Source organism: Epinephelus fuscoguttatus, linkage group LG4 (assembly GCF_011397635.1).
Source record: "Epinephelus fuscoguttatus linkage group LG4, E.fuscoguttatus.final_Chr_v1".
In the NCBI taxonomy this organism is placed as follows: domain Eukaryota; kingdom Metazoa; phylum Chordata; class Actinopteri; order Perciformes; family Serranidae; genus Epinephelus; species Epinephelus fuscoguttatus.
The window spans coordinates 18,375,825-18,402,295 of NC_064755.1; the positions used below are offsets into that span (position 1 = coordinate 18,375,825).

The 26,471-nt window shown below is 41.7% G+C and overlaps 2 protein-coding genes across 3 annotated transcripts in view; both read left to right on the plus strand.

The window, feature by feature from the left end:
• The first annotated feature begins 863 nt into the window (after window positions 1–863).
• Window positions 864–12,223, plus strand: lrrc56 (leucine rich repeat containing 56). The gene is made up of 13 exons (XM_049574323.1): window positions 864–975; window positions 1,220–1,394; window positions 1,899–1,986; window positions 2,607–2,667; window positions 3,934–4,030; window positions 4,619–4,816; window positions 8,194–8,371; window positions 8,457–8,687; window positions 8,933–9,000; window positions 9,615–9,757; window positions 9,990–10,201; window positions 10,347–10,689; window positions 10,995–12,223. Exons 2-13 carry the CDS (start codon window positions 1,233–1,235, stop codon window positions 11,170–11,172), a joined length of 1,959 nt encoding a protein of 652 aa, XP_049430280.1. The 5' UTR covers window positions 864–975; window positions 1,220–1,232; the 3' UTR covers window positions 11,173–12,223.
• Window positions 12,224–17,339: 5,116 nt separating this feature from the next.
• Window positions 17,340–26,471, plus strand: part of rassf7a (Ras association domain family member 7a) — a 35,118-nt gene continuing 25,986 nt past the window's right edge. The window contains exons 1-2 of one of the 2 annotated variants that reach the window (XM_049573783.1): window positions 17,340–17,475; window positions 22,187–22,317. The gene's annotated coding sequence lies outside the window, so the exon portion shown is untranslated. The remainder of the gene's footprint in view (window positions 17,476–22,186; window positions 22,318–26,471) is intronic. The other variant, XM_049573784.1, reaches the window with a different exon arrangement.

The following is a 26,471-nucleotide window of genomic DNA, read 5'->3' on the forward strand; positions in this document are numbered from 1 at the left end:
CAATCTTTTTCATGGCAAGGACCCCTAAATTGATACAAATTAGGTCACAGATCCCAGATTGGTAAGAATTTACCTCAGGGACCTCAGCCTGAAAAGGTTTTGGTTGTTAAATATGATTAATTCTGTAGTTGTCACGTACAGTTGTGAAATCAGTCATTGAGGAAGTTAAATATGTAATCACAGTAGTCATTCTTTCCACCATTACTCACATTGAGCTCACTTTTCTAGAGAATCAAAAAGTGAAAATAAGTGATTCCCCATTTTTCTGAGACCCTGGCACTCCCCTAAGGACCCCTGGGAGTCCCTCAAGGAGCCCTGGTTGAGAACCACTGTATTAGGGTGCAAAGGTCATGGCCTCAGTGTCCTCCATGATAGCTAGGGCTTGAGGAGCAGTTACATAATTGACCAGATTATACAATGTGTGTCCATTTTTTCTCTGATATTATCTCTATTTTCATCACAGTAGAAGAAAACATGAATTAGGTTATGCCTGTATGGCTCCTCTTTATTCTGAAACTGCAACAAACAGTAGCTCTATACAAAATGGTGTTTAATTTAGATAAACACAACCATCAACGAAAAAGTATGCTTGTAGAAGGCACAGATTTCTAAATCGTTTGTATTAAGAACTCATTCAATTTAAAACTCACATTTCCAAATGCAAAGTTTACAACGAGCATTTGAAGGCAACACCAGACCAGTGTTGTAAGCGGGTTAAGGTTTTGGTAGTAAAATCAGAGGCTTACAAATTAATCTCTGATTATAGCAGCAATATAGGAAACTAATGGGTAAGTATTAACCTCAGGAGTTTCACTGAGGCGCCAACTGTTAACAGCGCACTACATATCCCAGGAGGCCACGGGGTTCGTATCCAGGAAATGGTCTATGGTTGTCAAGCAAACTTTTGCTTGTAAGCAAAGTGCTCTCAGTCTGTGAAATGTATACATCGTTTTAGACTGCAACTGCCTGCAACAGGTAAATATATATTGTATAACACAAAACAATTATATTCCGTTAAAAGTACATGTTGTTGGAAAGTTAGAGAGTAATATTAGTTAATTTACCCACCGCATTTTGACAACATTTAGCTAATGTTAGCAGTTAAAGCTAGTTTGTTAGCTTATTTAACGCTAGCTAGGCTAGATATAGATACATTTTCGTTGGAAAGCCATTAAAGCATGTTGGTGCGACTCTTCCACATTGTTCATTTCATTTTCAGGTAGCCGTCAGTGATGAGTTGCTGCCATGGGTCTGTGTCCCAGGAGGAGGTCCGGCCTGGCACAGCACGGGTCCAAGTGATTGAGTGTAGTGAATCAGGCCAAATCAACCCAACTCCTGCTATGAAACCCTGTGAGGACACAGCAGTGGGGCTTTACCTCACTCCAGAGAAGCTGGTAAGTTTGCAGAAATAGTAAAGGATACAGTCAGTGTACATCCAACTGATACAACCAGTCTCTGTCTGATTCATGTGGTCATGTGTATAATAGAATATCCTTAATTAGATCTCTGTGTTATTTTTATTTTAGTGTATTTTACAGCCATATGAGAGGCATTTTTGTAGCTGAATTCCAACATGTCTGTGGAGAAAATCTACTGTATGCATCCTCCCTGTATTATTATGTGTGTTTTTTTGATTAAATAATTCTGTATCGCTCGTTCCTATGCCTGATGAACAGCCCATGAGCAGTTAGTACAGAAAAGGCAGCACACACTGTACAGATTGTTGTATCAAGGTCAGGTGGGCAGACAGACTTATTTCACATCACAGGCTTCACATAATGTGCTGCATCAAATTCACAGGTATATGTCTAAGGTAAATATTGAACAGGGAATTCAGAATTTAGTTCAGTATACCAGAACAGGTCAGCTAGTGTACTGGTAATTTCTGTCCCTAACAGGAATTGCTGTGTGGAACTCGGGACCTGTCTCAAGTGACCTCGCTGGAGATCTGTGTAGACACACAAGAAAACACACTGGGTAACTTTGGTAAGATGAACAGCACATCAAGGCATTTACAAACATAAATCACGACTTACACAAGTTTGTATGTGTACTCATAATACTCACTGTTTGGTTTTATTCTTTATATCGAGTGTTTTTTAAGCGAGCCTGGCCAGACATTCAGTAACACCAATGTATTAACATTCAGATTCTAAAAACTGAGAGGCTGACACCAAGATTTTTTGCACTACGCACAATGATGATTCATAACAGATGCTTAATGACCACATAGACCATCATAAACCACAGCTAGGTTGAGACAAATAAAGACAAAGCTGTGACGCACATAACGTATCCACACTAGATTTCCTCTCAGGTGTGTTAACCTCAGTGCAGGATGATTGGGCTCATAACAGTGGAGGAACATCTTCATTATGCCCACCTTTGTTTGCAGAAAATCCTACATTGCACAAGTGCAGGCATGACACAGGAGTGTCTGTGTACGTGTGAGTCATGCTTAGCCTTCCTTTAAGCTAATTGACGTTGATGAGGTGAATTTGGAGTTGAACCGGTTGACTTGTTTGACACCAGAAAAATAATCACCTCGCTGTTACATGACAGCGAGAGAAATTGTGAGAGAATTAGTTTATCTTCTCATCTTGCAGGTGCCTACTTGCCCAAGCTGGTGCAGCTCAAAATGAACAACAGCACAATTATGTCAGCAAGGTAAGCGTAAAGTTACACAACACGACCACAATTTTTTTTTCTCCTTCTGCTTTCTATTCTTGAAAAGCAACCTGTTCCTAGGAGAACACACATGATCACACTCACATTATGTTGATATTACGTCATGGAATACTACAGACTCTCAAGAAGTTGCAAATCCTGAAACCAAAAGTGAAACTCGGTGCTACTAATGTTAGCGTTTTGTCACTGTATGACCCATTTCATGTTTAGCTTATCTTTAGAAACAAAGCGAGCAGGTCCAGGTCTTCCCATAAAGAGAGCTGTAATTTGAACTGGAGCGGTGATGGACACATGGGGATTACTGTCATGCTTTACACCGGTCACATGTGTGCTAGAAGACAATCTTTAGTGGGAGGCCTTGGAGGCCATAAAAAGACAGTGCTTTGAAGCAGAATAGCAGGTCAGAAGTCAAGGGGATGTGTACTTGATTGGAAAAAAAACTGAGCGTTGTTGCAGTGCAGGAGTCGTCTGCTCTGCTTCTGCCAAGGTTTTCCAACAGGGACTTGTAATACAGTCTTTCTGTGTGGAAGATGCATGTCACTGCTTGTAAAGCAGATACCAACAGATGTGGTTTTCAGTGCGGATTTGGAGATACAGTAGATACACATGGAGAACAGGTTCACCCACCTGTCTCACAATAGGACATAGAGGGGTTTGTGGCCTATCAGCTTTCGGATGTCTCCACTTGGATAGTGCTGGAAACAAAACAGGATATATGCACAGTTTCTCCTGGATTGTCCTACCAATTTGACTGCAGCCACAGCTGTGTCATCAAAATCGGATAGAAGTAAAGCAATAAAAATCCGGGATGAGACACACACACACACACACACATACACAGTGTAAATTGTCCTTATAACAGAACAGGTGGAGAATTGTTACTCGAGAGACCGCTGAAGGATAGGAGAGTACAAACAGAAAGATAGGGAGCTGTCTGCTCCACCCTGAGAGGAGCAGAGCAGAGCCAGCCGGACGTGCACTGCCTCTGATAGCATTTCCTGCTCTGGGCTGTGGGAGCTGTAGTGGAGAGGGTGTTACAGGGTTGTAGATACACTGACTGAGAGTCTGCTGGAAGGGTCAGAGCAGGGGTGTGCTGCGGAGACAAGTGGGAGGCAGAAGAGAGGCCTGCATATTGGGGGAAGAGAAAAGTGGCCAAGGGACTGGATAGCCTTTCCCATGATTCACAGCATTGTGCAACTCCCTTCCCCTGCCTCTAAATCATGTTGTGCTATTTTGTCTCCTCAGAGACCTGGGAACCGCCCTCTCCCACCTGCAGGTGCTGTGGATGTCTCGCTGCTCTCTACAAGACCTAGATGGCATTTCTACTTTCTTCTCCCTCAAGGTGGAGTTTGTCGGTTACAAATAGCTGTGGGTGGGGGTAAACGAGTCACGTCGGAAAGAAGCAAGCACTCTCAAAATAAAACCACTCAACAGGTGCACGGCCAAAAACAACAAAAAAAAAAAGAAAAGATGCCAGCACTCACAAATGTCCTTTTGGTAAATTTAATAAACCAACTTGGGTGGCGTTACCAGAAACACAGATGTTTCGACAGAAAGTCTTCTTCAGTGTGTCCCTTTTTTTTTTCTTTTTCTTTTGGGGGTAAACGAGTGCCATGCTTTCCTGACTTCCTACTTCCTATGTTTAGAATTAGTTTTTTTTAAAGGAATACGGTTTGGGATGTACTGAGCTTATGGTTGGATAAAAGAGACTTGGATTATACTGACAGATTGTAAACAGATGTTTTGACATAATTATGCAGTTGTGAAACGTGGACCCCCTTTTACTTAAATTCTTTAAAAAATCACTCATTTTTTGGATTTTTCAGTCACCAGAGGCATGTGAGAAAAACAATCTTTTCTTCAGGAATTCAACATAACATGAGCTGAGTAATTGATATCCAAATTGTCATTTGTGTCATCTCTGTTTCAGGAGCTGTACGTGGCGTATAACAATGTGTCCGACCTGAGTCAGGTTGGCATGCTGGAGAACCTGCAGCTGTTAGATCTGGAAGGGAATGATGTGGACGACCTAATTCAGGTTCAATATCTGGGGTTGTGTGGCAAACTCCAGACACTCACCCTGGAGGGAAACCCTGTGTGTGCGCGCCCAAACCCCACCGCCGTCCAGGTAGGGTAACGATCTGCTAATGTCATTTATGCCATAAAACTAAACATGATTACATCTGTCACCACACAGATCAGGTTTAACCCCAAATGCTGGTTGTCCCTTCACCAGACCTATCTTCCTGTTCTTCTCAGGCCCCTGTTTGTCCTTTGTAATTCAGCAGACACAGATATTTGATAAATACGCATTGTTCCAAAGGGATTGTTGTGCAACTGGAGACATCAGCGAGAGCCAAAATTAGCTACAAAAGTCATGTATCTGCCTGCCTGTATTGTTCAACACTTATATCTGATCAGCAATGGTGTCACCGTCCAAACATGATGATGCACTGATGATAATGAAAGGAGAGCGTCTGATGGAGGTGTGTGTGTTGACATGTTGTCTGTGCATGTGTCTAATAGACATGAAGCTGGTGTTCTTATCCAGATATACACCTTAAAATCCTGGATTATTGCCTGGAATTAAGTGGAACAAGGCTGAGCAAGTAGCTGGGCCAGGTTCCTCAAATGAAAGTATTCTGTAGATGTTGTAAAAACCAACTTGTAAATGCAACTTGTGATTCTGCGTCTCTCCTGAGTTGTCTCTCCTGTGCGAGCAGCCGTCAGCCCTCATGGCTTTGTCAGATAATGACCGAAATGTAATTAGCATGCACTGAGACATGAAAGCATCTGTATGATCTCACCGCTCTGTATCTGGGTCCTCAACGCACCGGATAGCACACTGGGAGAGCAGGAGGCATCAAAATAATCAAACATAAGTTATCGCTAGTCACCACGACATAGACAGAATGTTTTATTACTACATTAGAGAGCGGTTTTGATCACTTTGAAAACTGGCCGATACATTTTTATTTGGCGCGTAAATCAGCACATCGTGGATCTTTTCGGTGATACTGAGTGTATCTGGAGATGCAGGGCAGACGCTGTGTTTCCACCTTCTGCTGATTCGAAACACAGTGTGCTGTGAGTTTTTTGGGCCTCTGTGAATGTGTTTATTTACACCCACCAGCAGAGCATTAATTAGGAAACTAGGGCAATGAGGGGAGATGCTGAGCTGAATATGCATTAGGTCTGCGCTTTGTAGTGACTGAGGGGTTCTTGGGTTTACTTGCTTGCCAAACTATCACTCCTCTCGCTCTCTCTCTCTTTCCATCAAACACACACATCCGCTCACTTCCTCTCACCCAGCCCTCATTCTCCTCCTCTTTTCTCTCTCGTTTCCTCCCTGCCAGCCCTTCACTCTTTTTTTCATTCACTGCATCTGTGTGGCTTGGTGAATGGCAGGGGTGCCCAGCTCTAATTTGATTGCTCAGTGGCTCGGTCATTTACTGGACTGACTCTCTCTCTGTCTCTGTCTCTCTCTTTCTCTCAAAAAAGTTAAGTTTCACAGATCCTTCAAGTGTCATAATGGTCAAAACGAGTGCAAAAAAACACAATAAAGGTTAGCTAATATGCATTACACTAACCGGCCACTTTATTAAGTACACCTGTTCAACTGCATGTTAACGCAAATAGCTAATTTGCCAATCACATGGCAGCAACTCAATGCATTTATGTACGTAGACATGGACAAGACGACCTGCTGAAGTTCAAACCAAGCATTAGAATGGGGAAGAAAGGTGATTTAAGTGACTTTGAATGTGGCATGGATGTTGGTGCCAGTATTTCAGAAACTGGTGATCTACTGGGATTTTCACACACAGCCATCTCTAGGGTTTACAGAGGATGGTCCGAAAAAGAAAAAATATCCAGTGAGCAGCAGTTCTCTGGGTGAAAATGTCTTGTTGATGCCAGAGGTCAGAGGAAAGTGGCCAGACTGGTTCAAGATTATAGAAAGGCAGCAGTAATTCAAATAACAACTTGTTACAACCAAGGTCTGCAGAAGACCATCTCTGAACCAACAACACGTCAAACCTTGAAGTAGATGGGCTACAGCAGCAGAAGACCACACCAGGTGCCAATCCTGTCAGCTGAGAACAGGAAACTACGGCTACAATTCACACAGGCTCACCAAAACTGGACAATAGAAGATTGGAAAAACATTGCCTGGTCTGATGAGTCTGGATTTCTGCTGCCACATTCAGATGGTAGGGTCAGAATTTGGTGTTAACAACATGAAAGCATGGATCCATCCTGCCTTGTGTCAACAGTTCAGGCTGGTGGTGGTGGTGTAATGGTGTGGGGGATATTTTCTTGGCACACTTTGGGCCCCTTAGTACCAACTGAGCATGGTTTAAACACCACAGCCTACCTGAGTATTGCTGCTGACCGTGTCCATCTCTTTATGACCACAGTGTACCCATCTTCTGATGGCTACTTCCAGCAGGATAACGCACCATGTCACAAAGCTCAAATCATCTCAAACTGGTTTCTTGAACATGACAATGAGTTCACTGTACTCCAATGGCCTCCACAGTCACCAGATCTCAATCCAATAGAGAACCTTTGGGATGTGGTGGAACGGGAGATTAGCATCATGGATGTGCAGCCAACAAATCTGCAGCGACGACTTGATGCTATCATGTCAATATGGACCAAAATCTCAGAGAAATGTTTTCAGCACCTTGTTGAATCTATGCCACAAAGAATTAAGGCAGTTCTGAAGGCAAAAGGGGTCCAACCTGGTACTATTAAGGTGTACCTAATAAAGAGGCCAGTGAGTGTATATTAATACGATGCTAGTGACTATTGACACATCTAGAGCTATCCTACGTTTGGACTGCTAGTGTATCAGTGACTTGAAATTAGTCTCTTGTATCATTGTCAGTGGCACATGGAACTGAAACCATTGCACGAAAATGTGCACCAGTCATGTGTTTTTTATACAGAAGACAATTCTAAAACTAGAATAAGCACCTCGAGCACCAAGATTAGAGTATGACTTCCAGGGTTATGGTCAAAAACATGTTTTGTGAGGTCACAGTGACATGGACCTTTGACCACCAAATTTGAGTCCAAGTGGACATTTGTGCCAAATTTGAGGAAATTCCCCCAGACCTTCTTGAGATATCACGTTCACAAGAATAAGACAGTTGCGACGTCAATGAGACTTAGAATAAAATGACATAATGTGAGTTAATATTTGACGGTTCACTTGTTATGAATGAGGCGCTTAAGTCTGTCACAGGTTACCATTTTTCATTATCCTACAATATATCACTCGAAACGTTTGCATTTCATTCAAAGTAACAGTCACAAAATCTAAACAGAGTAAGAGCACTAAGGCGTACCACAGTGAATCTTACTGTTCATACATTAAAGTCACAGTTTCTCACTAATATTATGTCCCATCCATCTTGTAATGACCCCTTTTTGTCCCCTTTAATTGCCTCTTTAAACACCTGTCTGTCCTCTCCCCTATGCTCCCTCCCTTCCACCCAGACGGCAGACTATAGTTATCGGGCTGCAGTGAGGGAGTTGGTCCCTCAGCTGTGTTACCTAGACGATTTAAGGGTGGAGGAGGACAAGCTGAGCTGCGGCAGTGCCATGGGAGAGGACTGGGCCATTCTTCGAAACACCATAAGAGACTGCAGTTTCTCTCAGGCATCTACTGAAGACGGTGTGTGTATGTTGCTTTGAGTGCGTTGATGTGCCAGTTAATTATAGCTGTGTATTTAATGGGCCACTCACTTTTTACTCCGTAGAACAAACAGCAGACAGTGCATGTCCTTACAGCAGACCTGGGTCAGCCAGGCGCCCTGCTTCCAGCGGCTCCTACGTCTGGCCCCTCTCGTCAGCAGGCTCCAGACCCCATACTGGCTCCAGATCCATGTCAGCAAGCAGACCTGCAGTTCTCTCCCCTCCTGGATCCAGACCTGGATCTGCAGGCTCAGATCTAGCAACAGTGGAAGCAGAAACCAGCACCCTGACACATGGTTAGGCACATTGGGGGCATTGATGTTTCTACAGTGAGATCTTCTACATACAGCCACATTCTTTTATTTAAGTGCCACTTCCTTTTTCTTCTCTTTACTATCATAATTTACACATAAACTTTGCCAAGAGGAATCTTTACTCAACAGCGCCACCAAGTGGACTTTTTGTGTCAGAAAACAGTTTGACTGAAGTCCTTCTTTTATTCATTTTGTGCTCTTTAAAAATTATTTCATGTTTTTTGAAGGAGCTGGCAAGATCCTGTTCTGTGGAAACCTAGTCAAGGCTGTCCGAGCAAAGCGAGAAAAGTTGAGGGTAGGTGGTTTTTGTTGGAAGGAAAAATAACAAAATTTCCTCACTGCAGTGAAAAACATCTTGTTCCAGGGAACACAGATCTCTGTTGATCAGATCTCAGATGATTCCACACCAGTCTATCAGTTTGTGCATGCTGTTAGCATTTAGTGTCTTCTGAGAGGAACAACACGCTTTATGTGCTCTGGCAGGCCATTACGGCTGTCTGACACCACCAGCTCATCTCTTTAATGTCATGTCAGTATACACAGAAGGAGCTAATTATTAGCAGGAGGACAGAAACCTGAGAGGACAGGCACGGGCGGTGGGAGGAGGACACGGGGGATGGAGATGTGCGAAGGGTGCAGCGGTGTCAGAGCAGCTTGACAGATGGGGCTCTCGCTGCCAATGCTATGTTATCTGTCATACTGGCGCATACACACCGCTGCTATCACTCTCTGCCTTCCTCTTACCTTCCCCTCCTGGTCTGCCTGCCCCTCCTGTGTTTACCCTCCCTCTCTGTCTAACCATTACTCTATCCATAATTAATGTCCTCAGCTCTCAGGCCTCTATTCTGTTATGTTTTCTAGCTTCCTCTCATAGCTCCATGCTCATTCTCCTTCTCCTCGGTCTCGTAGACAGCACCCACCAGGTCTGCTTTCACACCCCGTGACCTGCCCATCCATGTGCCAGAGCACACGTACGACCTTGAGGAGCCTGATGCGAGAGAACGCGGTGATGTGTTTGCTGAGCTTAGAGCTTGGAGGGAGCAGCACAGCAGGTACTAACTCCTTACACACTTCACTGCATTTCTCCTAAGATGGAAACAAACAGAATTATATAAAGCATTTATTTTACATCTTGCTATTGGAATATGATCCAGTCCCAATCCATGAGGCATCTCCTAACAGCTAATACGGATTTTAGAAGTCTTCTAAGTTTGCTCCTCGCCTCAGCTTCCTCTGTACACCTTAGAGAGATGAAACTAAACATCTTTCTGCATTATTTTTCAGGCGTCTCCAGGTCATAGAGCAAGAACGATTGCCACAGGTCCTGGCTATCCAGCATAGTGATAAAGAAGAGGGGGAAGATGATAATGATGATGAAGAAGAAGGCTTTGGCGGTATGAAAAATGACAGTAGTGGTGAGGAATATGAAGCGGAGAAGCGTGGTGACAGCCTAGATACTGCCTCGCCAGATTCCTCTTTCCTGTCTCTTTCCCCAGGTCAGTTCTCACTGAATGAACGTACTGCTTATAAAGAGACTGAGAGAATTAATCCACAATAACATCTGACATAACAAATAATATACTAGTAGATTACAAACTGTAATGGCAGCTGCTGAACCTTTTGTAATGATTCTGTTTTCAGACCCGCATCACAGAGAGGCCTTATCCCCCGAAGTGGCTCAGCTGTCCCTGTCCCCAGACGCCACGCTGTCCCCTTCACCCCCTCTCAGCGCCACAGCAGCTACTGGTAATCGCAAACCACCGGGGATCCGCGCACGTAGGCTTCGACTCAGCCAGACCAACTCAGATTATATACCTGATTTCAGCAGAGAAGGGCGCTCCCCAGGGACAGGTACAAGCACGGAGCAGATGCTCCAGAGGGTCCAGCAGCTGACCAGAACTAATGTGCCTCTGTTGCCCCCACCTGCACACATACCCCGCCCACCTCCAACAAATGCCCTGGGTGGAAGGCTCATGAATTCATGGTAATGCATCATTAAAAGCTACTTTTATAACCCAATGTGTATTTATACAGTATAAAAAACAATAGATTTTAAAGCTCCTGTATTGTATATTTATTAAAAAATACTGAGTTGAACTGGTGATTCAAATAAAAACCATTAGTCAGTGTGTAAAAAGGATGGTTGTGTGTTTTTTGAAAAGCATGACGTGATCATTTAGGAATTAAATTCTTCAACTGATAGGGACCAGATGTTAATGACTAATGTCTAACAGTTTAAGTTTATTATTCATATCAGGTGGTACTAAAGAAAGATTTTCTCTCTTTCAGTGCTGAGATGGACTTACCCAGCATTCAGTCTGGCAGCAAGCATCCTCAAACTCCTCAGACATCCAAACCAGTGGACAGACCAGCCATTACTCGCCCTCACACGGCCAGGGCAGCTCTACAGAAACATCACCAGCACCACATACACCAGCCCTGCAGGGGGAGCTCACACCCAGACTGACACCAGAACAGGCAGATGTTCAGTTGCCTGGCCAGTGATCAGCAATGTGACTGTGACATACCATTAAGAACAGAGTAGCGGCATGGAGACCACAAAGGGGTGTTCCCCATGTTTGCTCGCTCACACCGTGCTTTGAGGTGTGTTGGAAAGACCTGTATTTTGCCATATGATGTTCTCTCTCTGTTTTGAAGATATAGAGGATAGTGAAAGCATTCCTATAAATGTTGGGACTAACCTATATAACAACATCCAGTGAGCTCTCAACTCATAGTGCTCTAACATGAGTAACTGAGTAATTAACACAAGTAACAGTGTAACTGGAGGACTTTCTATGCTGATATAGTGTTTAACTATTTAACTTTGATACAACACCTTGAAAAATATTGATATTTAATTCCGATTTTGATAACATGGGGAAAAATTGACATTGAGGGTATAAAATATACATATTTTTTTTAATTAAAAGATAAATATAATAAGGTTATATAAGTAGCAGAAAACAGCAGAAAGACTGTAGTAAACATTAACGGTAAGAGAGAACCAGAAAGCACAGCTGGTATCAGTGTAGTGATACTATGGAAAATGAGTAATTAAACAGTTTTAAATATTCCAAATCAATATGTATTGGCAAATTGATCTTTTTGACAACACTACTCTTGATGCGACTGAGTTACTGGCTTTCTAATGGCGGTTTTAGCTTGATGAAAAATAAGGGAATGTGACTAATATCTGACATTTCTCAGGGTTAAGTATTGAATTATTATTACTGCTTTGTTGTGTTTTACTAAATAAAAAAAAATCTTTTAGCAATTTTAGATTCTTTTTCTTCAAAACTGAGCCGCAATGCTGGTCACATCTAAAGAATAATTTCAGCTATGGTTTCCTACAAGTCTTTTTTGTCACTCTTTTTTTTTTTTTTTTTCAGAAACAGAGAACATAAGGTCATCATGGGTGTTACAAGGTCAAATCACAGTGCGTTTTTCACATACTTTTTTTCTCAACGGTGTCTATACACAATCCATTTCTCCCAATAATTTGTACACTTTCCATCTCAAGCCTTAAAATAAAAGTAAGTCTTTCCATACAGTATATTTTGTTTATAATCCCCAGCCACTGGGCCAGTGTTTGAGGACAAACTTACAACCATTTGCGTGTTATAGCTTTCCTGCTACTTGCCAAAAGTATATTTAATAAATATTTCCCTTTGTGTATAATGTAACAAAAGAGTAGACTAAATCCATCCCAATTATCTTATGAATCTCAGCTGCAATCTTTTGCCAATTTTTGGGCATTCCCAGAAAACATGATAATGATTGGCCAGTGAGGTTCTGCATTGCCTCTGACAAAAGCCCTGGCTCTGTAGGCCTGGTCGCAGTGCTGATAGTCTAGGGGTGATAGAGAGTTGCAGGCCAAACTCCCTCAGGGACTTTGAGTTTGCAGTAGTTGCCTGTGCCTCCCATATCTCTTTCCAGTCCTCCCCTCTGTAATTCGTACGTCTGATTCTTTCTTTCATTTTTGTTTAATATATTTTGAAGAATGATTCTTTAAAATTGGATATTTCAGTACAATCTCGAAACTAACTTTTTAGTTAGTATCTCCCACTGTGTGCACATTTGAAAATATAGAAATTAGGTTGTGTTCATTCATCTTTAGGCTTTGAATTTTGCCATTGAAGTAGTCGAGACAGTGACTGTATTGATAGTCATGGTGTAATAATCAAATTTTGCCACTTGAGGGCACTATCTGTAAACATTAAATCCATAAATTCACTCTTCAACCACCTTGGGCAAACAATTCCTCAAATCCACTACCTGGAAACACAGTGTTCGTTCTTGTGTTGCCTGCTTGTCCACATCTAAGGCAGAATTTTGCAACAAACACGCACTAAGCAGGCCAGCTTTGGCTCTGCACACTGCTAACCCAGGAGACGATGTTCCATGATGTATTGACTGACACACAAAATGAGTAATGGAGTGGAACAAATCAAGTCCATTTAGAGTTCATATGTTCTAACTGTGACATAGCTTGTTGTTTTCCTCCAGCTATGGGAAATTACCCATCTATTGCACCATGAAGGACAATCTCAGACTGATTTTTCCTTGAGACACATTTGTGACTCTTAGTATCTGGGTGGATGAGGGCCAGAGCAGTAGCCACATCTAATGCCTTATTAGTTGTTAAGGATAAAATGTTGTGAGTAGCAGTTTGTGTTGAAGATGTCACACTGATCTTAACAAAGACGTTTCCAAACTTGCCCGATCTTTTATATGAATAGCTGATGTGTGCACACACACTTTAAAAAGCATGCTTCAGCTCTGTTTATAGAAACAGGATGTAAATAAATAAGTCAAAGCAACAAGGCATAGGCAGTAATTAAACCTCGAGAGCACCACTACACCCCACCACATGGATTAGGAGACGTACACATGTCAGACATAGGAATGTATGATGTGTGTATAGCCACTCAACCATGTGACAGCTCTTATGTAACAAATTGGCTCATTGTCTTACCTTCAAGCAACTCGCATAACTAACTGCATCCCCTTCGATCATCTTCCCTCAGGGCTGCTTCATTTGTGGGATTGCTCTGCTCCTTTGCTCCCTGTCAGGTGTTTTCAGCCACGCTCCAATCTCACTGGCACTATTACGTCTCAAGACACAGATGGAGGAGAGTGGAATGAAAGGAGAGGCCTTTTTATGGTGGGAAAGTGGGATAGTGTCCACCTACTCTCTCTGAATGGTCTTGTAATTTCTATGAAAGGGATCATTCTCGCAGCTGGTTGGGACTGAGGACCTAATCTGGCCTGTGAGAAGCTTTCCTCCACTCCCCACTTATTACCAGATGATGTGACAAACCAGAAGGGTCTGGTTTTTCCTCTGTGGCTTTGGGATGGTAAACAGCTGTGAGGAAAGCTGGAAATCAGATTGTAAAGGAAAACAATATCCCCTAATATGTCTGATATGTAGTGAACAACAGTGTGGATTTCTCAGCATTGATTTATTTACCGTACAGCATTGTGACTTGCAACAGAGGGAATGGTTTCTTCTGAAAAAGCATGCCTCTGTCTCTGTTTTATTTAATGAAACGCCGCTGTGTTTAGAAAAGCCAGGATCCATGGAGGTGGTCTTTTTAACCAAAAATCAAATTAAAAAGACAATTATAGCGCTGCAGTGCGACTGCATTACAAATTTGCTTTGTGGTCCCTTTTCCCCAGAGATGATTGTAAAAAAACAGAAGGAGGATAATGTTATTAAGGCAAATATAATGGATAATAGAGTATGCAACAGCAAACAAGTCCCTCTCTGTCACAAATACACACAAGGGGTAAGCACACTACATTCATTTCTGTCAGACTTAAGTGGGGGAAACTGTGTCAACACATACTGTGAATACCACTAAGACAAATACCAGATGTGGCTGATGTGATTCAATTAAATTCGGGGATCATGTCGAGTAGGTTGTAGTTGCATTCCCCAAAAGACTCTCTCAAAGCTGTCAGAGACAGGAGGTGCTCATAATAATCTATCCACGTGCGATGCTGCTGTTTCTTCGTGTTGTAACTGCAGCTAACGAGATGGGTGTGAATAAATTACAAGGAAACACACACACACACACACACACACACACACACACACACACACACACACACACACACACACACACTAGCACAACTTTCTGATCCAAAGAGAATGCTCATTTAATTTTATCATCATAGGAAGCTTCCCTCTTGTTTTGACTTGTGACGGGCCACGTTTCCTTGCAGGCGTTGCAACTGGAAATACCTACAGTATAAGTTCAGACAGGCCCCGTAGAGGCAGTTTGTACAGTACATGTAGGACCACAAGATACCGCCGGAAGGAACATTCCATTCAGTTCACCGTATTTAGGCGCCGTAACTCATTTACTCTTGACACTTTTGCAATCAAATGCAGATACTCAGTCCATAATGGTATTAAAAAGGAAAAAAAGTAATCACATTCACTCCTTCATACCTGCAGCTCTCTGAATTTTGTCATTGTTACCCCTCAGCAGTGTCAAGCACATATCAGACAATTGTTTTTAACTTAAATCCAACATAAAATTAATTAACTTTTGTGCATTTGTGATTTTTTTTTTTAAATATAAAACAGATTATTTAAAGCAATGTCACACTGTATGGAGAGGTTATACCAGCAATAAGACCTCTGACTCATTGTTTTGCAATGCTAAATTGATATACCACAACTAATACTGCATTTTTTCCCCTCAATCTGTTTCAAGGTCGTGTGTTCAGTAACTATGTGCAGCAAGAGGCACTGGGGATTACCTGTTGTTCAAGACGAAGATAAGAAATGCTTTGGGACTAGGACAGAAACCTGTTTTCTGGCCTGCTAGTATTGCATACATGAATTTAATATCACTTTACCTTGGCATGCTTTCGGTAAAGAAAGACGAAGGCATAATAATGTGTTTAATAATCTACCTCAGCAGAACAAAGCAACAGACAGCTGTTGTTGTTTTATGCTTTCTGGTTACTTCTTTTGCTATTGTTGTTTTCTCCTTAAAAAGTCTTGTTTTAGAGGAGTAATTGTAATTTGTGGAACAGGTTCAACATTTACTTTGGTTTTCAGTATGTTGGCAGAGCCACATGTCACCCCATAAACATGATTTAATAGTTTAGGGCATGTTTGACACAGGTAAATGTAAAATATTTTAACTGGCGTCCATTTTAATTGGATTAAGTGATATGATTTAAACTTTTAATGCTCTAGATTATTTTGTGGGTCATTTAGCTTTTCAGCACTTTATGGTGGATAACTGTTCAAGACATTTTTGATCACACATTCAAATATAAATGAGGCCTTTGCCAATCTCTTTGAGGTCAGTGATGGTTTATTCGTGAATGATTTCTCTTCCTTTTGTTTAGGCAACAGCACTGACTTTATCAATGACAGTTTTATGTGATGAGAGGATGATTACAGAAGCAATTACACCCCTATGCTTCCAACACTTCCCTTCTTATCAAAGCTGAAACACATGTGGTGACATGTTGCATATTTTTAAGAGAACGTTCCCTGCATCTGTTTTTGTCACACTCTATCTCCTCATGGCCTCTGTGAATGATGTCAACTTCTCCAATCTCAGATCACATCAGATTTAGTCTGGGGAAGTGCAAGGAGGGTGGATTCCAAAGTGTAATCTCTTGTAATCAGTTACATATCCAACAGATAATCCAAGAGTGTGGCCTATTGTAATCCATCTGCTGCCATCTCAGTTAACCTACCTGTACTATAAAAGCTTCACTGTTCTCATAATTTGGATCAGATTAAGTCTACTACTGGCAACGTGCTGTGTGTTTGGGACTTTCTCAAGCTACATGTTGACACTGGTTATTATAATAGGTAAGGAAGTGGTTCTCAAATCAATAACGCACAGGCGTCAAAGTCATTTCAGTTCAAGGGCCACGTACAGCGTAATTTGGTGTCAGTAGAGATCAAATTGTGTGGGCCGGACCAGTAAAACCACTGCATAATAACCCATTGATGTCAAAATCCTTCAAATGTTTCCTTTTATTAGTGTAAAGAAGTTCATTCTGAACATTTTCTTCCATTTACAAAACATATGATGAACAGCCCACAATATCCTAAGATAAATTAGGTCCAACAGTATGTCTCAGTTTTTCCACATTTTCAAGATTTTTCACTAATGTGCAAGCTATTGAAGAAGCAGGTTAAGTCATCCCTTGCCTTACAAACCATTTACAGTCTGAAGTTTTGTCAGTGCTTCAGCAACAGGGTTCCACTAATACTGTTTTAAGATGGAAGTCTGATACAGATTATTTTACAGGCTACTAAAGCTGCTGGTTGACAATATTTTTCACATTGTTCAATATCTTTAAATATGACCACAGTAGGTATTCATTGTTATTTCAGAGAGCAGTATTCTGATTAGGGTGGAAACACTTCTGTGGCAGCATTTTACATTAAGTATAATCACGGTTTAAATTGCTCCTGGGCTGTATGTTTGACACCCCTGCAATAAAGTGTATGTTAGTGGGTGCTGTTAAAAAAATATTTAAAAAAAGATATTGACTATTTCTCCACATTTATCCAGTAGCCTATAGTTTTATTGTTTCATGTTCACTTCATTTATTTTTTACAGAAATATTCTCACTTGATGCCTTTAATTTGTAACTACTGACCGGAAGCTGTTTTATATCTACTTCCGGGATAGCTTGACAACACCGGACTTTTGACAACGCGGACGACCAGAGGATGAAGCACTCGGTTGTCCGTCGTGTCAGGATCGACTGCTAAACCCCTGTAAGTTGTTTTCACCTTGTTTTTATGTTTTCTGCCACATGAATGCGACATTAAAATGTTTTTAACATCGGTAACGTGTGCAACAAGTGGTGGTTAGTGTGCTCAGAGCGCTGCACCTGCTGGGTGATGAGAGGCTGACGATAAACTGGATACTAAACTTTTCTCACCCACTCTATTGTGTAACAGACAAGTTTTACTTAAGTTCGTCGACGGAGTTGCTGTTTGTAAGTTTGTTGGTTTCGTTTTCTGTTTTAATTAAATACCAAAATTGTAAAATATTTGTGGACTACGTTAGCTCAGTCACTTAACAAAATATGTTCAAAATCTAGTTAACAATATGCTAACGTCATTAGTTAACTCAGTTAAGTTGTTAATAATGTAACTTAAGTAGTTTGGGTTCGTTCAAAAAACACGAATATCATGCTTAAAATTAAGTGAAATGAAAATAACATAACCTTGTCAACAACAACAACAACAACAACAACAGCAGCAGCAGCAACAGCATTACAGATAGGCTACTAATTATCACCATCATCATCTGCTGTTTGTCAAATTGTGTCAGGATATATTATGGGTTTTTTTTTTTATGTTTTATTTTATTTTATTTTCCTTGTTTTCAACAACATATTTGCATTTTGGATTGAATTAGGATTTTTTTTTTTAAAGATTTTTTATTTTATATATTTTTTATAATAACGATGTTTCATTACGAATTGTTGTATCAGAAGAAAGTATTATTTTCAATTATTTCAAGAGTAATAGTGCATATTTGCTGCCCTCCCATTGTTGATTAATTTTTGAGAAAACCTAAATTTTGCTGGATAAATAGATGGATTTATATATTGAAGAACTTGTCATTTAACTTACTTATGATACCGAGGCAGTACTTTACATTTTGATCTCTTCCTGTGTCTCTTGTTCCTCGTGTGATTCCCATTTACTGTAGGGCTGGAAATCATTATTTTCACTACTGGTTAATCTGCCAATAATAGCAGTAATTTTATGTTATTTACATAAATCACTTAACTGATCCCCTCAGATGAGATGCTGGAATCCGATAATGTTTGGCGTTTTTGCTTGATAAATGATTGAAATGACTGATTAATATGTGTATTGACTGACAAATTGATTGCGTCTTTTTTTTTTTTTTTTTTACCTCCACTCATAAATATTTGTTTTTTACCTTCAGCATGAACAAAACCTGATTAACCTGAACATTTAGCTCTCTACCCAAAACACCCCGAGCAGCATCCATTGGGGTGGAGGTGTATTTATTTACCACACATGTTCTGAATGCGTATAAAGACTTTTGTATACGTGCAATCACAACATTATGTCTGTCCTTGTTTACCCATCTGTCTAAATTTTCTTTAATCTGCTGTTCAGTTTTTGGTCTGACAACATATGCACTTTTCATCTTCCTTTTCTTGTTGGTCCCTGTAGATCTGTTGCCTGTCTGTTGTTTGTACTTCCTCCACTTCTCTGTTGTTTGTTCTTCTTTACTTTTACTTCCTAGTTTTTGTATTATATTATGTTGTTTTCTTCCCTTTTCTTTATCTTTCCCACAACACAGACTGACCACAAGTGAATAGCTCGGCTTTATCAATGGTTTTTGTGGTCTCTTCGTGTCTTGGCTGTAGCATTTGATACATATTTTATGTATGTCTTTGGAAGCTGTGATGCTTTTCCATTAGTGTGTGTGGTCTTCTCTGTCTGATAAGTTTGTGGAATAATTCTTGACAGATTTACAAGATAATGTTTGTGTGAGTAAAGGTTTGAGAGTGAGGCTGAGACAGGATGCTTTCCCACAGCATTTTGTATCGTTCATCTATTGCAAAATCTGCTTTTGTCTATTCAAATTGATCATTAAGGCAAAACTCCCAATGGAATTCAGCCTGGTGATAGCTAGGGACAATTGTATTTAAACAGCCAAGTATTTCTGATTTAGGCTCAATGGTGCAGTCAAAATGTATTTTAGTAATTTCCTCTGGTATTTCCCAAAATAAATTTTCAGCTCACTCTGGTCATAATGCTGCTGGAATACAGTGAAAAGTCTGAGTTGCTTGACCTCTTTGTACCCTCCACACTATGAAATCCCTCCATGGTGACTCATCTGTCCAGCTGCTCAGCACTAGAGAACATAAAGGCTTGTGTATCAGCTGAGAAACACACACACACACACACACACACACACACACACACACACACACACACACAGACACTAAATCATTGCGACACCAACTTCTTCTCACCCCTTATGCTAATGTATTGACTTTAAGGAGCATTCAGATAGTTTTTAGATCCACTATAGCTCGAAAAGGCATGAGTAAGACACTTAGATTGCACCTTTTTATAGCTACCAGATCTGCCCTTTTGAATTCATGATCCTAAAAAAATACATCCAGATCACCAGCTGTCTTGTAGTATCAAGTAACAAGTATTGAATCACATATTTGACCCAGCATCATGTAAGTGTAAATATAGCCCCACAGGCTCTGTTTTGTTTTTACTCCTCAATTTAATACTTTATAGCTTTAAGGGGAGTGGATAGGCAAGTGCATTGTGAATAAAGCAGAGCAGTTTGCATACTGTAAGTTATTGTTCTCCAAACTTGTAAGGCTGACTGCTTTCGGTGTCATTTCACGATTAGGTCTAATCTCCAGGTTGCATGTTCCATCTGCAAGAATATCCCAAGAATCTGCGGTAAGCCCCGAGCCAGAATGTGCCTATTATCTATTGACAAGCTGATACAGGATTGTTAATCCTCAGGTAGTCCTCTCAATTACCTTTTTAAAAAAAAAATCAATGGCAGAGGGTTAGACTTGTCATTGCTGTCCATGCTGTTGGATACTGCCGGCTTTGTCACCTTCTCCTGCCCCTGCTCATCTGCTATCCTGTCACATTCACGCTGTGGAGAGGTAATTGGGCCTCTTTTCACTTGGTAAATGCTTTGCTGAGAATGAGATCTGCCTGCCGCAGCTGAAGTAGGGCAATTTACTGGGGCTGAGGCGATGTATTACAAGGCAGATGATTGTGTTCAAGTGTACATTGCCGAGAAAGTGATAGATGTGTGATTTCAGTCTGGGTAATAAACCTGTGGTCTAACAGTGGTGGACTGTATTGTCTCGCTGTTCTGTTGGGAGTATATGCCAGAGATCCTCACTGTAATTTAGTTTACTACCCTGGGCAGATGCCAGTGTGCTCAGTAAAAACATGATGAGCTGCATTCGTAGGAATTCTGAGACTTGGGGAGACAGAAGTGAAGTTGCCTACTTATACAAATTGCTAAAATAAAATGTTCCAGTCTTGTTGAGGATGATAGATGACACCAACCTGCAAACTAGTGGTTCTCAAACTGAGTAGGACCAGCCTGAGGCTCGAAGGATAATTTTAGGGGAGTAAAAATTGATAGGGGATAGGATGATAAAATTACTTATACTATGCACTTGCATTTTCAGGTCTCTCCTCGGCTGCCTAATAATACTGAATCAAATTAGTCAACCTGCAAAGGGATTTCTGCATCGCTGCTAATGGCAGAGGAAGTCACTTTGCTGGCTCCATTTGAGCTCTGACCTCTGCTGTGCACAGGGGGTGGTTTGAAGGCAGGCATTTTTGATGACGGTCAGCAGCAACTCTGAATCTAAAGAATGATACTGTTTTGGAAAGAAGGTGGATTGTAAGCAAAGTGCAGGCTTAAAGTATCTTTGGGTCCTGTTGTGAGTGATGGTAAGATGGAGTTTAATTGACAGATGCATTTGCGATTTGTAACGTGGACAGCATGTGTACCTAATAGAGGGTCTAAGGTTTGAGGGCCAAAATGCCAAACCCGAGGCTTCAAAACAGGAGTGCACAAATCAGTGGGTGACGTCACTGTAGCTTTAACCATCATTTTTACAGCCTATGGAAACAAATGACACATCACAGTTGATCAGTTTATTATGACATGAACCCTAGCATGTAACATTATCTGCCAAATTAACCATTGACACAAAGGTAGATTATAAAAGTGCTTTTAGTTATAGAGTGATGATCAATACTATATTGGTTGAACACAGCGTAGGGAAGGAACTTTGAATGCCTTGTACGCTCTATATAAATAGCCTAATATGGAAGTAGATAGGTGATGTCTGAGTGTGCCAGCTGGAGATAGAGCTGTACCATTAGTGTCACACTGTGCTACTCAGCATTGTTCCTCTTAGCAAACAGAAATAGGCTACAGCCAACCTGTTTGGTCAAGAGCTGCTGTGAAGATAGGGCTGCGAGGAAGATGAGGTGGAAATAGTTTGTTCCTTCTTGCAGGCAGTTACGGGATGAAGTCAGGCCTGGTGACCTACTCCCTGCCCTTGAAACCCAACTCAAGTCCTCTATCACTATGTGATTTACTTCACTTTTATTTCTCATTTTCTCTTTTTTGTCCTCGCCTGTTTATATCCTCCATCTTCATCACCCTCCACCCCCCAACACCATACGTCTTTTTTCTTCTTCCCTTCTCACTCAGTGTAAAGGGAGTGGTGTTTTGGCAGTCATGTGACTTTTTGTCTGAACACAATTGCCGGTGTTTTCCATTGGCTGGTTTTCTTTGAAAGAGCGTTGGTTTCCCGGGTGACGGGGAATGGCGGCACCACTTCACTTTTCTCTGCAGCTGCCCCCTCCCTCCCCTCTGCACTGCTCTGAGCCGGTCTCTCTCTCTGTCACTCTGTCTCTTCCACAGGCTGTGCTGGATCAGGTAGCCCGTGAGCACGACACACACAGACAGGGACGGGGTTGTGTTAGCTCTTCCTCCTCTCCTTCTTCTCCTTTTTCAGCGGGCAGGCAGTCACAGAGACCATTAGACTGTGGGAGGTGAGTGAAACAAATGGCCTTGTTTGTTGAGATTTAAGTGCTTTTTCCCCCACTAAGTTTACACTTTTGTTGTTGTTGTTTTTTTAGTTGAACACACAGCTGAACTTCTTTTTAATACTGCAAAAATCATAAAGAGTAAACAGAGAAGCCAGGTGATTAGTAGTTAGTCCTTGATTGAACAATTACTTTTTGTTTTAAAATAAGATTTAAGTCAGTCTCTGTTTATGTGACAGTTGCTCTTATCAGTTGTGTTCGTCATCACGGTAACATCATTTGACATGTTTAGAAAATGCCTGCTTAACCCTGTGACCATATGTTATCAGATTAAGTGATGTTAAATGATGACGAATCATTGAGAAATCTCTCTCAGCCCCAGTATGATCATGTACTGTGATTACTGCTGAGCGTGTGTGTCTGGGACACATTTTCTACATTTGTTATGGTATGGCACTTGAATAACCAGTGAATAACCACTGTTGGCCTTGGCATGGCTTTTTGAATGTCCAACAGGATAGACTGTGACTAAAACCATGTGTAGATAACTCGGTCAAGATGGGCCGAGAAGTTATTTCTCCGCAGTAATAAGAGCTGCACAGTAGGCTTAGTTCCTTTTTATGTTCCATGAAAGATTCAACAGCTGTGTGCGCTCTCCGCTCGGGTTGTGTTTGGGAATCGGGCCACTTTGTGAGGATTTTCTGGCATGGCTACCGTCCTGAAGTGGTGCCCTCTGTGCACCCCTTGTCAGGCTCCACCAACCAGGTGGTCGCGTCTGTATTGGGTTACTGTGGCAACACGAAAAAACAGGCTCCCTGCCCCTCCCTCAGGTGCACTTTATCTGATGACCTGAAGGATCCTTTGCACATACACACTCACACTCCACACAACCACGCACTAACATCTGTTAGCTGACACTTGACCCCTCACATTGACAAGGGACACATGAAAGAAGAGTTTGTGACTGATTCTTGGAGGAATAATGTGGTCATACATGTTGGGCTGGTTAGGTTTGCTGATTTTTGCTGCTTATAAGATAATATATATTAAATAAATAGCCACCAAAGTCCATATGCATAACTTTCTCTAGCCTCCCCTCAGGCTATACTTTTGTCTCTTTGTAAACAATAAAACCATTTATGTCTGGCTTGTTGACCTTAGAGCACCTCAAGCAGGTGAAGAGTGCAGGCTCATTAAAAGCCCATGTTTGGTGTAAGATCATGCATCAGGACTTGTTGAAATGAAAGAGTCAACTTACGTTTGAGTCCACAAATTTGACCATTTACCATTTCAAGTCTCTTGTTACCTGCTGGCATATATATTTGATTTAAGGCTGCACGGTCAGACGGTGTGGAAATGAAAAATTTTAAGGAATATGATGTTTTAGACATACCAATTGCTTGTCTGCATTGAACGTTTGAAAACTCATAAAGTGAGCAGGAAGCAGGGCTGGAGTGTGTGTGTCATTGATCCACCAGCCTTGGTATCGCGTAGCTGATGCAACCAGGAGGAAACTGGCGCTGAGGCCTTGTTGTTGCTTCTGACGGGCTGCCATGATGTCACCACTGCTGACCCGACAATCCTGACATTCCTGCTGATACGGTTTTTACGCAGACGTGGAGGGCAATATGTGGGAGATATGTGGGAGAGATGCACAGACTTGCACACATATGGCCTTTGTCTAAGCGCTGATTAGTAATCTGGCATATCCACCGACACACACACACATACACACACGTCATTAATTCAGTCTCATGCCCATGCCCACTCCAGTACACACTCCGACCCTCCACTACCCCAATAAAGATTGCGATGGCAGTCTCACCGGCCTCGTTAAAATTCAACAGGTCCTCAAGTGTCTGTACTTGAAGCTCTGCTGAATCCGTTATGCATGTATCCTCTGCTTCAACTCTAAAATGTCTGTTGTTAGAATGGTATGATTAGAGAACTCAATTATACACTGCTGTCGTCATGTCTGTCTGCGTTTACGCATGCGTGCATACATTTCTCGGTTTGTGTGTGCTCATAGGTCATAATTGTAGCTACAAAAGACTTTCTTACTATAACACAGCTACAGCTTTCCTTTGATCCAGCAAAGCCATTGAAGGAAAGAGATGACAGGCCCGGTGCAGTGAAAGCTTTTAAATGCTGTTTTTCCTGCAGGTGTTTGGATAGCCCTTTCCCTCAGACACTGAGTGGAATAGACCAGTATTGTAAACAGCATTTTGAATAAATGGACAGAAAAGCGAGGGTTACGTCTCAGTATATACCTAGGACAAACGAAAAAGCATTTAGACTGGACAAATAGATGTAAGAAAACATTGTCAGGCAAACAAACTGGAGGCGGAGACATGTAGACAGACAGACTGGGCGTCAGTGAGTGTGTCCGGGGGCCTCTGCCTCACTCTGCGCGGGGCTTACTAAGCTTTTGTTCACCTCCGACCCCTGACCCGCTCCCACCTAGTTGCTCCCCTGTCACTAACTTGCATTTCCTGTGCATCCAGTGCCCCTCTCCACCGGCTTTTGTTTTTACCGAGATTATCATTAAGTCTGCAGTTCAAATCCCCCCACAGGCCAATATCTCATCTTGCCCAGGCTTTGTTTCCTTGCTGTCAGTGCACATGGGGTGCAGCGACCAGGGTTGTAGTCTGTGGGTTGGGTTCCCTTTCTGTCCCGAAGATCCTCAGCTCACAATGTCCAACACAACATTTTTTCCCACTGGCACACTTAGCCAGTAGAATATAGTTTTACTGGTCCTTTGTATATTTTTACTGACCTAGCAGCCAAAAAAAAGGAAAAGTAACTCTTTTTCCTCATAATTTTGCTGATTTATTATACAAAATATTTACAACAATGAAGTTCCCTTTAGATTTGGTTGCATTCCTTTACTTATTGATATGTAATGTTGATACAAGATACTACAAAACACACCCAGGAGTATTGTTGCCTCCACAGAAGTGGAAAGCTCCTCTTTCTTTCTGTAGCCCTGCAAGCAACTTTTGTTGACATTTTTTTCAAGTGCCGGTAAGAGGCATGCCAAGACTGCACAAAGCATTCTGCCTTCCCCACGTGTATTTCAGCCAATTACAATGTATTTCATCGGTCACATGTCTCTTCTAAAATGTACTTATGTCACAGACCCTGGCTCAGCTAGGTGTTGAGGCTTGTATGGAAGGGGTCACTGGTAGTTGCGTCTTGTCGACTTTGTTTTGTTCCCTGGCTCACGCTCACTTCCTACATGGGAAGACACAGGGGCAAATGAAAAAGCCCATCTTCAACATCCCATCCAACTTTGTGCATGAGTGAAAAGTTGAGGTCCGCACAGCAGTCACCTCTTTCTCTCTGTACCACTCAGGCTCGCTGTAGCCTATTTCCATTTACTGATAAGAACAGCACCGAGCAGCACAGTGTGACACTAATGGTACAGCCTTATCTTTAAGAGACAGAGAATGACTATACATCTAGAGGTAGGATGAAACAAACTGGTATTGCCAGAGGGGATGAAGGAAGGAGTTGAGACATCCTGAAGCACTAGTTTGCCACTTCCAACATGACCACTTGAAAGCACTGAAGGACGACGTTGCAGCCTATGATTCAGGTACAAATGTATTTCCTCTGTAAAAATAGCTTTCCATATAGCCCCTCAAAAATGCAACACGAGGCCATGTGAGAGGTAGGAGTGCTTTTTGAATGGTGGTTACTTACTCCTGAGCCAGTCTGGGCTGGTTCTGAATAAAAAGGGAGAGAAAGAGTCGTGCCGGAGTGCGGCCAAAGTCCTGACAGCTTGGAAGCTGCTAAAAGCCCACTGAGAATCTCTTATGTGCTTCGTTAGTGCGATCTAAAGAGTGTCCAGAAAGAAAAAAAAAAGCTAAGGTGGTTTTTTTTTCCTGTTGTCCATTCTATCCTGTGTTTGGAGGAATGCAAAGTTTGTTTACCAGCAGTGTATATGTTGATCCAGTTGACCCTCTCTTCCTGTCATTTTCACTTTGTACTCCCCTGTTATCTGATTGTCCTCAGCTTCACCTCTGCAATGTATCTTCAATACAGCTGTTGTTTGTACGGAGATGATATAGTGACATGCACTTGCTTCCAAAACATGAATCATCTCCTGAGCCAGGTTTTCTGGGAGGAAAACAAAAGTCTTTGTCCGTCCACGGTGT